The sequence below is a fragment of the Hyperoodon ampullatus genome (genome assembly GCF_949752795.1).
Source record: "Hyperoodon ampullatus genome assembly, chromosome: 3".
Classification (NCBI taxonomy): Eukaryota; Metazoa; Chordata; class Mammalia; order Artiodactyla; family Ziphiidae; genus Hyperoodon; species Hyperoodon ampullatus.
Window position 1 is genome coordinate 6,818,073 of NC_136916.1, and position 15,076 is coordinate 6,833,148.

Here is a 15,076-nt window from a genome sequence, read left to right on the forward strand (position 1 = left end):
CTTGACATTTTTCCATAGGGAGGTCAGCACATGCAACAGTCAGGCAGAGACCACTGGCCAGTCCTCATTCCCTCCAAGGCCACAGGGCAGACCCAAGTGCAGGCCATCCTACAAGCCACAGCAGGCACTTCCCTGGATTGAGTTTAGGGCATGTTCAAGGCAAAACTATAAAGGTCTCTCCTACATATCCATGCTTTTTTTTTTTTTTTTTTTTTTTTTGCGGTACGCGGGCCTCTCACTGTTGTGGCCTCTCCCATTGCGGAGCACAGGCTCCGGACGCGCAGGCTCAGCGGCCATGGCTCACGGGCCCAGCCGCTCCGCAGCATGTGGGATCTTCCCGGACCGGGGCATGAACCCGTGTCCCCTGCATCGGCAGGCGGACTCTCAACCACTGCGCCACCAGGGAAGCCCCATCCTTTTATTATTGACCTTATACACTGTATTGTTGTGCTTACGAAGCCTGAGACGGTCACTCTACGCTCCCCATTTTCTTTCTTTTTCCTTTCCCTCTTCTGGTGTCTCTGCCTCAAATTATATCCCACTCCTGGCAAGTACCTGCCTGAGTTCTTATCTCCTTCCACGGAGAGTGGATTATGGGTTAATCGTACTGTGATGCTCCATGCCTCTCAGAATTAAACCCAAATACTTTTAATTGAAGTGTAGTTGATGTATAATATTATATAAATTACAGGGATACAGTATAGTGATTTACAATTTGTAAAGATTATACTCCATTTATACTTATTATAAAATATTGGCTATATTCCCCATGTTGTACAATATGTCCTTGTAGTTTATTTTATACCTAATAGTTTGCACAACTTGATCCAAATTCTTTAACGTGATTTTCAAAGCCCTGTTCCCTACCTACTGACCCAGCCAGCCTCGGCTTCCTACAGATTTCCCCATCCTTCTCTAATGCACCAGATTTCTTCAGGTTCCTCAAATTGGGGTCCCGTGCTTGCTCACCTCCAGGCTCTGCCACTCGCTGTCCCCCTGCTCTTCTGCCCAATTCTTCACTCCCTGGCACATGGAAGATATTCACATGCATTTCTTGAAAAAAGGCAGCAAGTAACTGATCAATTAATCCACTGATTAAATCAATCGACCTCTAGTAATATTTTAAGTATTACCTTCCTATGTAATAATGTCACCTTTCTTAATCATATTAGAATTGTCGGATATATATATGTATATAAATATATTTTTGATAAGTATATATATCAATCAATAAATATATGCATATTTATTTGTTTGGTTTTGTGTGTGTGTGTGTGTGTGTGTACACTAAGAGAAGTATAGAGGAAAAATAAAGCATTCGTTTTATCTGGGGTAAGGTAAAGGAAGTTTGCTACTTCAGATTGAAAAAGTTTATTAACCAATAAATTATTGATTATTATTTTCCCTAGCTTTTCTTTAAGAGTGTGTGCATCTGTGGCAGGCCAGAGCATTTCAAACACAATTGGTGAGCATATTTTCATTTTTCCACTCCTATACCATATCAGGAAAAGTCAACAGTAAGCATTGCACAGACCATATAAAGCTTTCAAAGAGCTCTTCATTAGCACCAAGATTTCTATTATAAATATGGGAACTTCTACATAAATAGTTCTTGAATAATTGGTACTGTCTGTAAGAACAGACCTAATTATGGGGGAAATGACTTTTTGTGTAAAACCGTTATAAAACAAGTTTTTTAGCTTGGGGAGTATTTTATCAAATCTTTGCAGCTCATGTATTGTTTCTGATCCCAACTATGGAAAAAATGTTTCCTGAATAAGCAAGTTGAAATAGGAATTCATATCTCTGATAAAGCGCTACATTCACTGAATACTTTTCCTTTCTGGATTATATTTGCTTTCTGTCTGTCCTTTAGGCCTGACTGCCGAGGTGCAATTAGATTCCCTGAAACAAAAAGGAGCCGTTAAACGCACGCTCTTCCTTGATAATCATCAGTCACATCTCGTCTTCCCTCTCGTGATAAAGGGGCAGAAATCCCTCCAATGCCAGGATTTCATCGTTTACCTTCGAGTAAGTGTTCCAGAATCACCTTTCTGGCCTCTAACATTGAAGTCCAAATTCCAACCATTTTTCTCCATTTAAACATCACAGTGGTTCACATAGACCCACATCTATTTTCACTTTATAGGAGAAATCTTTAAGGCCACACACTCCTCTGTTGAGCCTGACTTCAGCCAACCTAACTATGTATTGCTTTTAATTCCTAAGCTGCTGCTTTTTTTTCTTTTAATTGTTATTAGAGTATAGTTGATTTACAATGTTGTGTAAGTTTCTGCTCCTAAGCTTCTTCTTGTTTTGAATACACTCTGTAGTACTAGTACTAACTCAGGTGGTTTTCATTTCTAACTGCCTCCCCGCAGAAAACATAAAAGTTAGGCACAATTTATTTGAATTTTTATCCTACGTGAGGACGTTTGGCCAGATTTTATCAATGTGCATTTCTGAGCCAACTTAGGAAAAGGGTTTATTAAAAGTAAATTATAATTACATTTTTAAAGCAATGTATTTTTTCAATAACTCCTAAACCTACTATGAAATAAAAAGCCAAAATGTGTTATGATACAGTTATTTCATCTTCTTATCAGTGATGAGGTGGTGAAGCCTCTTTTCATTTGGTCTCCTCTTTGAGGGGATATAGTAAGGGAAAACCTGTAGAAGGCAGAGTTTACAAACACATGCTAGAATGAAAAGCTGGTGCACGACCCTCATGTCTCATTATGACTGATACTGGCACCCAGGTGAAGGGTGGCATGCCCACCCCATGGTTTGGGAGTTCCTGTGTGTCCAGGCCTTGCTGCTGGTGCTACCCGCTCCCTCCCCAGGAAGGTTCTGGTGCTTTTTCTAAGGGAACTTCAGATGTGCTGAAGGTGTTTTGAAGTTCATGCAAACAAGGACTTAAAGAGATGATAAGAAAGGAAGAGAATCGAGAGGTTTTCTTCCTCTGAGCCCAAGGGGACTTACAAATTCTGCCAACCTCATTAAAATAAAAATCCCAGTTCACGAAACTTTCAGTGACGTTTACTGTGCATCTGATTTTTAACTGTGCAATTTGACCAATCCGTGTGAGTTGCTGAAGATCTGGAGAACCTGAAGATTGCTTCTAGAAGCAAGTATTTCAATGAAGCCTAAATGATTCCAACTCTGAACATACGTTCATTAAACTGGCTTCTCTATGCCACGTCCACAGCATGTGCCTAGGCCCGCTGGGGTGGTAATTACTTCATCATTCACTTTTAATGGCCAGAGTCACATGCTGCCTGCCTTTCACCAACTAACATCTTGCAGCCATTTTACAGGGCCTTTCTTGAGTTTGTGATTATTTTCCCTAGGATGAAACTGAATTCCGAGATAAATTGTCTCCAATCAACATTAGTTTGAATTACAGTTTGGATGAATCCACCTTTAAAGAAGGTCTGGAGGTGAAACCAATATTGAATTACTACAGGGAAAACACTGTTACCAAACAGGTAGGTCCTGGCCCGTCTTTGATGGTATATTCTCAATCAGGCCCTGGGCATTGCTCCTGTGACCTTAAGACGAAATCCAGGCCCTTTTGTTTTCATTCCTGCATACACACTTGTACCATTTGGGAGATTTTCTGAACATGTTTCCTGAAACACTGCATCCCTGTGTTTTCAGAAGCCCTTCCCCTTGTGGAACCAAGATTTAATTTGTTCAAAATGTGGCTGTAATAGAAGCAGTACAGCCTGTAATCCTCAAAACATCGGCCAGAGTAGCATTCTTTACAGACATTTCAGAATGAATTGGAATCGGGCTCCTAAGTAAACTAGCCTATAAGGGGAGGTCACTGGCGAACAGAGTTTCTAGCTAGGTAGACTCATGCAGAGTGAAAGGAAAGCTTTGGTTTAACTTATGGGATCATTCATAATTTTCAAGAGAAAGGACGGGATTCAGGTTTTCCCAGATTCTTCCTGATACATGTTTTTCCACAACACAGGCTCACATCCTGGTCGACTGTGGAGAAGATAACATGTGCATTCCTGACTTGAAGCTGTCAGCTAGACCGTAAGTTTAAATAAATAAACTTGTCCATTTTATCTAATGGCATACAGGTGTTCACTTAAAGCTTCTCTGGAGAAAGTATACACTTCCAGCCACTACCAAAATAAGTGCACTGCGTGAAATTTCTGCGCTTGGCTACACTTTGGGTTAGCCTGTGGTTTAGGCCTTTGTCATTGGTGTCAAGTGACACACCCCAAGACTTTGCCTGAGCTGTTCCATCCTTCACCAAAAGTGGGGGGAAATGTTTCTGTCTGAAGTTAACTCATCTCTGGTGGTTCTGGTTGCCCTCCTCTCTAGCTGCCTCAACCCATCCCCACCCCAGGAACTCTCTCGCTGCCAGGGTTTGGAAGCTTCTTGGTAACCTCTCAAGGGGACTTTTTCCAAACTTCATAATCTAGCCAGTGTCCGAAGCAATAGCTTTGATTAAGGGTCACGAGTAGGCATTTCCAAATGCTGTTTCAATTTGGAGTTTGGAGTGAATTAAATGTCCTCAGAATACCTCACCATCAGCTATTTGAGATCTTCCTTCGTCTGCCTCTTTCTTCCCTCGTATTTTCCACTTTGCGTCACACTCAGCTCCCTTCCTACTTTCTAAACCACCTCTCTCCCCCTCTTCCCATTGCCCATCTTCCTCCTATGGGATGTTTTCAGGGATGTGCTGAAGCTGTCTCCTCCTGGCTTGTGAGCCAATTGTCAACTTTTGGGGAATTTTTGCTGGCAGGTCATTAAGGATGTTGGGAGCTTGAAACTGATCACAGTGGGAGGATTTATACCACTGGAATCGGCAAATGCTACACATCCTGGTTTTCTTTGTTTCTGAGAACTGGTTGTTACCTTATTTATTATACAGTTTTTTTTAAATAAATAAATAAATTTATTTATTTATTTTGGGCTGCGTTGGGTCTTCGTTGCTGCGCACGGGTTTTCTCGAGTTGTGGCGAGCGGGGACTACTCTTCGTTGCGGTGTGTGGGCTTCTCATTGCGGTGGCTTCTCTTGTTGCGGAGCACAGGCTCTAGGTGCACGGGCTTCAGTAGTTGTGGCACACAGGCTCAGTGGTTGTAGCTCACGGGCTCTAGAGCGCAGGCTCAGTAGTTGTGGTGCACGGGCTTAGCTGCCCCACGGCATGTGGGATCTTCCCGGACCAGGGCTCGAACCTGTGTCCCCTGCATTAGCAGGCGGATTCTTAACCGCTGCACCACCAGGGAAGCCCTATTATACAGTTTTTAAACGTTACTTTCCATTTACAGTTACTCCAAAGTAGGGGCTCTATTCCCTGAGTTGTACCTACATCCGTGAGCCTGTCTCAGACCCAGTGGTTTGTACCTCCCCCTCCCCCACCCATGTTGCCCCTTCCTCCACTGGTAACCACTAGTTTGAAGCGCTGGTTGTTAAACATTTACCAGAACACCCCTGGATGTTTTCCTATCCTTCTCATCTAGACATAGTTTTGATTTTTCTCACCACCCCCTCATGACGATCCATCTTGGTTTTTTTCCCAGTCTTGCATGTTTACATCTTCCTGTAAGTCCTTAAATAAAATATCCATGAATCCAGAGACGCATATAGTACCTAATGATTCTTTTTAAACTGCATTTTTAGAGATAAGCATCAGGTCATCGTTGGAGATGAAAACCACCTTATGCTCATAATCAACGCGAGAAATGAAGGGGAAGGTGCCTACGAAGCCGAGCTCTTTGTGATAATTCCAGAAGAGGCTGATTATGTTGGGATTGAACGCAGCAACAAGGTAATGCCTGTAGGTGATCTGGAGGAGGAAAGAGCTTGGTATATTTTTGAAGACAAATCCATGTTAAGTCATCTTAGCTGAGGATTTCTTCCTCAATAAAAGAAAACAAAATGTCACCTTATTTTGTTAAGCAGAATAGCAACGGCCCAGAAAGGAAGATGGTCTTAAGCAGTATTAATATCTTTCTTGGCCACGGTGCAAAGATAAACTGGCCCAAGATTGGGAGCTGAAACACGGAAGACAGCTGTCTGAAAGAAGCAGCTCATCAATGTGATCCATCCGCTACACTCCCAAGCTAACTCCCACCCTCCCTGGCTGTTTTCTGGCCTTTGAGTTCCTTTATGCTTCAAGCAGGTCCCAGGAGGTCTGGTTTTCATTACTGCTTATGGAGGAAGGTCTGACCAATCCCAGCTGAGCACCGAAAACAGCCTAGACAGGCACTGGAAAGGAAACATGTTTCATGTTTTCTTTTTTCTTGGTCCACCTTTTCGGGACCAGGACCAAGAAAAAGCCAGGTTTTTGTCATTTGCCAGTCCTGCAATGCCACTATTTGTTAAACTGACGACAATGCTTTTTATAGATTTCCTTTCCTTATCACAATATGAATCTTCCCACTCAGAATATCCTCAGGTTCTGCTCTAAAACCATTGTAAATACACTGAAGGATAACAGAGAGAGTCCCTTGGTTTCAGAGGTACCCAGACTCACAATTAAGGGCAGAGACCAAGTTTCACACTTTCATAGTCATCCTGGCGCTTCACGTAGAAGTCGGCATGATCAGTGTTATTTAAATTCTTGCTGATGGATATGTTCATTTAACTGAAGTTTATTAAAGTTCTGCTACTTTCCAAAAACTGCATCCTCTTGGGAACGTGCACATTCTAATGATCAAATAATTTAATGAAAAATAATTCCTCTAAAGAAATGCTAACAACGGTTGTGATGTCAGTATTTGAAAGGCATTTACAAATGTGGGGAATACAAAATTCTCTGTGCACACCTCTAGTCTCATGACTTATGTTTTGACTGAATTATCTTCTCAGTGAAAAAATAACCCAGAGGAGCAATAATCAAGTATCTTTGACAGTTGTAAAATCATCATGAGTTTCTGTTGAAGAAATTTGTAGGAACATATCACTTAAGAATAATTACATGTAAATAATACATAAACAAACAAACAATGAAGCTCAAGTATGTTATTTTAAAAAATGTTCCAGGGCTCTGCCTATATTTTTATTTCAACTCCCTTTCTGTCACTGCACCCCTGACTTTGTTAAACAAAGCATCTATTCAAAATATTCTTCTTTTAGCAAAACATCTAGTTTACTGTTCACTGTTGGGTGGAAAACACAGGAAACATTTATCATTTCTATCTTTGGCTTTAAACATTATAACAGACATTATCTATAATCTCCAATGAGTCTTTAACTGTTTTTCCTCCATCAGTTTCCCTTGGGCAGAATTTGATTTGACATGACTAAGCCACATTCTAATTCCTTCTTTGTTGTTAAGCAGTTTGAAGTTTGTGTCTCTTTTTATTTATACTTGGTTCAAGTTTTTTTTTTTTTAACAATTTTCTCTCAAGGGGAACAGTATGAGGGATTATCTGATTGTCAGTTTTGTTGTTCTTTGGCTAAAAACATTCATCTTTTCGAAAATGTAGAAGCTGATCATCTCTTTCTCTGGAGACCTTAACGGAGCCAGCCTTTGCAATTCTTTTCGGTGACCTTCTAAATTTTTCTAGGAATAAAGGCCCATGTGCTCTATCTTTTTATTATTATTGTTGTAAACTATATGTAACATAAAATGTACCATTTTAACCCTTTTGAGGTGTACAGTTCAGCGCCATGAAGTATAATCACTTTGTTGTGTAACCATCACTGCCGTCCATCCCCAGAATACTTTCATCACCCCAGACTGAAACTCTGTACCCATGAAACACCAACTCCCTCTTACCCTCTTTCCCCAGCCGCTGGTACCCAGCGTTCCACATTCTGTCACTATGAATGTGTCTATTCAAGGGACCTCATACATGCTCCACTCCTCTGTCTCAAACTACCTCACACTCAGTGCTTCCGGAACTAGGCGTCATCTTCCCACACTCCTCCTCCTCTCTCTAGTCTATCTCAGAGAATCGCGCCAGTCTCCACCCAGTTTTTAAAGCCTAAGTCAGTCCTATACCTGTCCAACCCTATCCTCTCTCCATCTCACTGCCACAGTCACTGCCTTCCTCCAGGCTGGCACAATCTTCTCCCGAGATGGCTACACCAGTCTCCTAACTCATCTCCCCATCTCCCAGCCTCCAGCCCCTTCCCTGCATGGGAAGCCCTCTTTCTTTCTTTCTTTTTTTGCTGTGTTGGGTCTTTGTTGCTGGGCTTTCTCTAGTTGCGGTGAGCAGGGGCTACTCTTCATTGTGGTGCACGGGCTTCTCATTGCAGTGGCTTCTCTTGTTGCGGAGCACGGGCTCTAGGCGCATGGGCTTCAGTAGTTGTGGCACGCGAGCTCAGCAGTTGTGGCTCACGGGCTTAGTTGCTCCACGGCATGTAGGATCTTCCCGGACCAGGGATCAAATCTGTGTCCCCTGCATTGGGAGGCGGATTCTTAACCACTGTGCCATGAGGGAAGCCCTGGGAAGCCCTCTTTCTAAAATGCAAATCTGACCCTGTCACTCTGGATGAAAACCCTCACTAGCTCCCCATTGCTTGTAGGATAGAGTCCTACAAAGCCCTGAGATGACTTATGAGGCCCTTAATTACATCACCCCTGCTGACCTCCTCAGCTTCATCACGAGTCTTTGCTTCTTTCCTTTACCTCCCACCCTAGTCCTAGAGGGATGGAACTTCTTTTCTGTTTCTGTAATACCTATGCGCCCTCCCGCCACAGAGAGCTCGCACCTGCTGTTCCCTCTGAAACTCTACTCTCTCGTCCCCTTTCCCCAGCTTACTTCTTACTACTCACCCTTCAGGCCTCAGCCTAATAACGACTGAGGCTGCTGAAATTCACCGAGCAATTGCTGTGAGCTGGGCTCTGCTCTGTGCTCTTGCAAGTATTCAATTTACTTAGACCTCATAACAGCCTGACAGAGAAACGGTAAGGCTATCATTATCCCCATTGTATAGGTAAGGAAAAATTCAGAAACATGCCCAAAGTTACACAGCTATTACGTAGCAGAACCAAGACTGACACCTCAGCTGTCAGGTCCAGGCCCGTCTTCTTAACCAATGAGCTGCCAGGCCCCCTATGAGGTTATGTCACTTCCTCCAGGATGTCTTCTCTGATTGCTTACTTCTATGTGCCTGTCCTCCTCCATCACTGTGAATTTCTGCTCTCATGAAACTTAACAAACTGTACTTGTATGTTTCCACTGCTTGTTACAATTGCTTGTGATTCCTTATTAGGATTCTTATAATAATAGGACATTTAAGGAGGACAAGGGTGTTATTTTCTCTTTTTTTTTTGATCAGTGCCTGGTAAGTGGCAGGTACACAGTAAATATTTTCAGTGAATGAATAATACTCTAAGAGCTATAAATGGATGAGAATAAGATAGTCCCAGGAACAGCTGAGGAAAATAATCTAGAAATATCTAGAAAAACAATCATTGTTTCTCCCACTCAGAGAGAGGAAATAAAGGTTAAAAAAAGAAAAAGGGTGGGGAATCTGGGGAGAGAAGAGATCTCTGATTGATGTGAAAAAGCTATTTCTAGAAAGCTGGGGAAAAAATGTACATATGACTTTCAACCTTCAGATAAGATAAAAATATTTACTATAGAAACCAAATCCTTGAATTATATTCAAGGGACACGTGGGTATTTTGGAAAGCTTTTGCTGAGTTCTTTTTTTTTTTTTTTTTCCTGTTTTCAGGATTGAGTTAGTAATCCCAACACAAAACATCTCTGTACAATTAGGGTTAGTTATGGATCCTTCAGAACTTGAATACATGCTAAAGCTACCTTTGAGAAGCAAAAATATTATCAGCTTTTGAAAAATATGTTTCTTACCTCCTCAGGATACTAACATGTCACTCGGGTTCTTTGGAAAGAGCAGGTATTAAATGCTGCCTCTGAATATCAGAGATTTCATTTCTTTCTCATGAGTTAAAACAGACCTTTCAATGGCTGATGGCAGGAAGAGGGCTTTATACTCAGCTGTGTGCTTGTCCATTTCACTTCAGCCTCCTTGTAGGAAAGATTGGGAGCTACGTTTGCTGTGTATCTCCTGACACCATCTACTACTTTGTGCTGGACATTTTTCTGGGCACGGGGAAGAGAACAGATACAAAAAAAACCCTGTCTGCTTAAGCTTATTTTCTTAAAGCGTATGATTCACCCACAGAGCTCTTGACTTAGGTATCTGGGGTTTGTTTGCCGTTTCTTTGTTTTGGTTTTGGCTCTTGGTTTTTCTCAACCATGTGGAAAGAATGGAAAGGAGGTGGTTTCTGAAACTTATCCTTGAAAATTCACATTACTTCCTTAAATGAAATTTCGATACAGCTGACAGACGGATAAGTGGTCCTCGTATTTGGAACCCTCTTCCATGGTCCTCTCATGGGGTCCTTTGTGAAAGTCCTCAGTTTGCAAGCTTATCTTTGGGAATGAGGCTGACAGGTAATATATCAGTAGCACTTAACAAGTTAGAGTGAAATAATGTATGAACATATGTAGCTATTACCAAAGGCAAGAGCAGGGCCATAGGGACATTAGGTTTTGAAAGATGGAAAGGGGCTCAGGGTGGAGATCCAGATGTGGATTTCTGGCCTGAAGACACAAGGGAGAGCTGTGAGCAGAGGACAGGAGTCCAAAGATAAACCTACTTTACTTTCCCCTCCGTCGGGTGTAACTTTTTTTTTTTTAATGCTACCACATAGAAATCACTTTTAATTCTTTCCACTCAGTTTATATATCCTTACAGACTATTTTCTCTACCCACACATACACACCTCCATCTCTACGTCTACGTTTCATAGACTATCTTTCCAGATCAACACTCACAGATATAACACATCCTTTGTAATTCTGGCATAATATTCCACTGTAAAGATCCATTAATTTAAACACAGGAACATTTATAATAACACAAACATAGGTTAATAACTCCTTTTCCACTAGATTTCACTGTTTTCCTTTCATTTGTTTTTCACATAAACATAGGACAGAAGACTAGAAAGCAAAACACCACAGTCTCAGTTTTTTCCACTAAACTGAAACCAGTGTTGAATCACAATCTTGTTCTTGCTAAAATAAACACTATTTTAAACACAAACACAAATGCTGCAATAAATATAACCCTTATTTTCCCTTGTGTACTAAACTGCCATTATGGTACAAATAACAGGCTTTGGCAATGGACTCAAAAATGCAGTTAAAGATCCAGATCATCTCCTAAAATAATTCTTTGAACCTCAAAGAAATCTCCAAAATGAATGAACAATAATCAAAAAATTACTCCTGAGCTATCAGATGCTCCTGGTGCCCAGTTAAACAAAGCAGTTTTCAAGAACTGGGGCCCATTAAGAAATACACTAACACCACCTCATACAATCAGCAAAACAACAGTCTCCCCAAATTTTCCCCTTAAAAATTACATCATCCTCAAAAACTTCAAAAAGAACTATCATATGATCCAGCAATGCCACTTCTGTGTATATATACAAAGGAAATAAAATCAGTATCTCAACTGATATCCGCACATCCATTTTCATAGCAGCACTATTCACAATAGCCAAGAGGTGGAAACAACCCAAATGGCCATCAATGGGTGAACAGATGAACAATATACAGTACACACATACAATGGAATATTATTCAGCCTTAAGGAAGGAAATTCTGCCACATACTACAACATGGATGACCCTTAAGGACATTAGGCTAAGTAGAATAAGCCCGTCGGCTGTAACCTTGAGACCTTCTCCAGCACATAGTTCTAAGTGCCTCTTCAAACTTGAGTTTTTATACATTCTAATCAGAACAGGATATGGGGCAAGATGGGAGGTGAAAAGCAGTGGGTAAACATAAAAAAGTGTTCTCTTCCCATCTTAAGTATTTACAGGATTGAACTAAGATTGGGTGTGTAATCTCAAAATGGAACCATGGTATGGAGAAATTTGTGTCCAAAGCAATTCTCTTGCAAATGGTCACTGGGCTGTAGGATAATCTATAATATACATCTTGCTGTCATTTCATGTTTGCAAAAATTAATTTGTTTAGTTATGTTTAATTATCCATGATCTTCATGGCCCAAACTGAACATGAACAGTAGTGCAAAATCATTTCAAAAATGTTCATATAAATAGTCTACTAAGCATTTTCAGGGACTTCCCTGGCGGTCCAGTGGTTAAGACTCAGCACTTCCACTGCAGGGGGTGCAGGTTCAATCCCTGGTCAGGGAACTAAGATTCCACATGCCACGTGGAGCAGCCAAAAAAAAAAAAAAGAAAAAAAATAATATATGTGTGTGTATATATATATATATATATATATACACACACACACACACACACACATATATATATATTCTACTAAGCGTTTTTTCCTCAATGAAACACAACAAATGTGTTTACCCACCCAACAGGTTTCTTCTTAAAATTAAACTTTGGTCTTTTCTCACAAGCTTCTCTTCTCAGTTGATGGTCACACATGAACCCTTGGGCTCAGGCACTCATACAGATGTTTGAAATCAAGAGAAGCTGCCTGGCCCACAGCATTGCTTTTGCGACAGGATGTCGTTTATTCTGCCCGGCTCCACACTGGTGTTCTTTCCCGTTGCAGGCATTGCGACCACTGAGCTGTGAGTACAAGATGGACAATGTCACCCGAATGGTGGTGTGTGACCTTGGGAACCCTATGGTGGCTGGCACAAACGTAAGAGAAAACCAGATGAACTTAACTGATTTCTGTCTAATTGAATTTTAAAGAGAACTAGTGGAAAGCCCCCCCAATTAGCACTCAGCAATTTAGCACCTGGCAACTAAAACCAATTAGGCAGGAAATTCCCAGGGTGGTGGGATTTTGCATCACAACCCACACTGAGTGGACAATCTGAGCTAAAATACACAAAATGGGGCTTCCCTGGTGGCGCAGTGGTTGAGAGTCCGCCTGCCGATGCAGGGGACACGGGTTCGTGCCCCGGTCTGGGAAGATCCCACATGCCGCAGAGCGGCTAGGCCCGTGAGCCATGGCTACTGAGCCTGTGCTCCGGAGCCTGTGCTCCGCAAGGGGAGAGGCCACAACAGTGAGAGGCCCGCCTACCGCAAAAAAAAAAATAAAATAAAATAAAATACACAAAATGATGAATACTTTCATATGCCTTCTCTTTTGACATCAGTCTTACATGTCTTCAGTCTCAACAAATCTCTAAAAACTATATTTTTTACTACTGATTTTTTTCTCGAGTATTTTTTCTTCGAATTTCACTACAAATTTTTTCTTTGAATCCAAGAAGAACTACGATGTAAAGGATTTAAGAAATAACAGAATTAAGAGGCTTCCCTGGTGGCACAGTGGTTGAGAGTCTGTCTGCCGATGCAGGGGACACGGGTTCGTGCCCCGGTCCGGGAAGATCCCACATGCCGCAGGGCGGCTGGGCCCGCGAGCCATGGCCGCTGAGCCTGCGCGTCCGGAGCCTGTGCTCCACGACGGGAGAGGCCCCAACAGTAAGAGGCCCCACGTACTGCACAAAAAAAAAAAAAAAAGGAAATAACAGAATTAAGAATTTTAGCAAAGATGATTAAACTTTTACTTTAGATATACCTCCCATGTGAATATAATTCACAGTGTTTTCCTGTTAAAATATTACCATAATCCACGTTTTAAAACAGCTTTACCAGGTCTGTATTTTCCATGCATCTTACCTGATAAAGAATAATGCAGAAAATTGTTTATAGCAAGAAAAAAGAAAGGATCAATCATGATCTGTAACAGGCTTATGAAAGAATAAGGAGTCTTTTTTTCCTTTCTTTGTTTCCAGATTTAGGAACTTCCCATTCAGGATTACTTGTGGTCAATAAATTCATTTTATGCCATTGCAGTTTAAGTATACACAGAGTAACTCCTTGTAATAAATATCACAGTAGAAATCATTATTTTATGGAGTCATAAATCAGGAAAAAAAAACCCTGAAATCTGCAAATACTACGTAATTAAGTGTTACAAATTAAACACATGTATTCCTCTGTTTTAAATTAGATGCTTATGATTCATTGATAATGAAATGGCCTGTTTGAAAAAACCTTCCTGGAAATGTGTAAGTGTGTAGGTTTGTATTAGAACAGCTTCCCAAAGCGTCTTCCAAAGAGTGTTAATCCTTTGAGGCAAGCCTTTAAAAGGGAGCCCTATAGTCACTGCTGAGAATCATATCCTCCCTTGGGACATTCAGGTGCCTATTTCATTTTAAAGGTGCTGAGAAGTTCTGCAGTAAGGAAACCTTCTAGCCCAGTGTTTCTCATATTTATTTGAGCTTTTGAAACTTTCTATCCAGTAACACCTATTCTCAGTTTATAATCTAGGATATTGCGCTAAAATAATATGTTTGCCTTTTTATATTCTAAATTGATTATCATTCCGTTCATCCTGAGTATTTAAAAGATATGCCAAGCTGTAGTCTAGTAAACTCACTTCTTGGGTCAAAAAAGTAAATATTTAAATGAAAGGTAAATGTTTATAATAGATTTTTATTAACTAACATGTATTGATTGCCCTCTGTGTTATAATTCCATCACTGGGTGTTTTGTGTGTGTTATCTCATTTAATTTTCACAACTACCAACAATCCTATGAGTCAGGTATTTCTCCTGTGTTATGGATGAGGAAACTGAGACTCAGAGAAATCAAATGAGTTACCCAAAGTCTCATATAATGAAGAAGAGAACCAGGATTCGAACCAGGCCTCAACAAAAAGCCCACGTTCTAGCAGGTCTGCAAAAATTGGATAAAAACTAATGAATAACAGATGAGATTTTTCAACAAAGCCATGAAAGATAGAATGGGATGTCTAAGCTGAGATATTAGAACATTTTTCATTAGAATCCTTTTATCTAGAAGCTAATAAATCCTTTGGCTAGTTTTCAAGAAAAATTCAGCCACCCAATTTGATAGGAAAAGGTCTACCTAAGGCCAGACAGAAATGAATTGACATGGTGGTAATGGTGTTAGCATCTAGAGGTGACCGGGCACTCATTCCTTTTTCAGTATTAAAAGGGTTAAATCCAGACCAGAAATCATCTAAGGTCATCAATAACTAAGGATAATCTTGGGGGGGCTCCCCTGGTGGCGCAGTGGTTGAGAGTCTG

General features: G+C 41.0%; 1 protein-coding gene across 2 annotated transcripts in view; it reads left to right on the forward strand.

The window, feature by feature from the left end:
- Positions 1-15,076, forward strand: part of ITGA8 (integrin subunit alpha 8) — a gene marked incomplete at both ends in the record, with an annotated part of 189,259 nt that overhangs the window by 107,337 nt on the left and 66,846 nt on the right. For both annotated transcript variants that reach the window (XM_079699618.1, XM_079699617.1), the window contains 6 exons: positions 1,410-1,465; positions 1,877-2,031; positions 3,351-3,488; positions 3,980-4,047; positions 5,645-5,792; positions 12,559-12,651. In XM_079699618.1, coding sequence (XP_079555744.1) covers positions 1,410-1,465; positions 1,877-2,031; positions 3,351-3,488; positions 3,980-4,047; positions 5,645-5,792; positions 12,559-12,651 — 658 coding nt within the window. The remainder of the gene's footprint in view (positions 1-1,409; positions 1,466-1,876; positions 2,032-3,350; positions 3,489-3,979; positions 4,048-5,644; positions 5,793-12,558; positions 12,652-15,076) is intronic.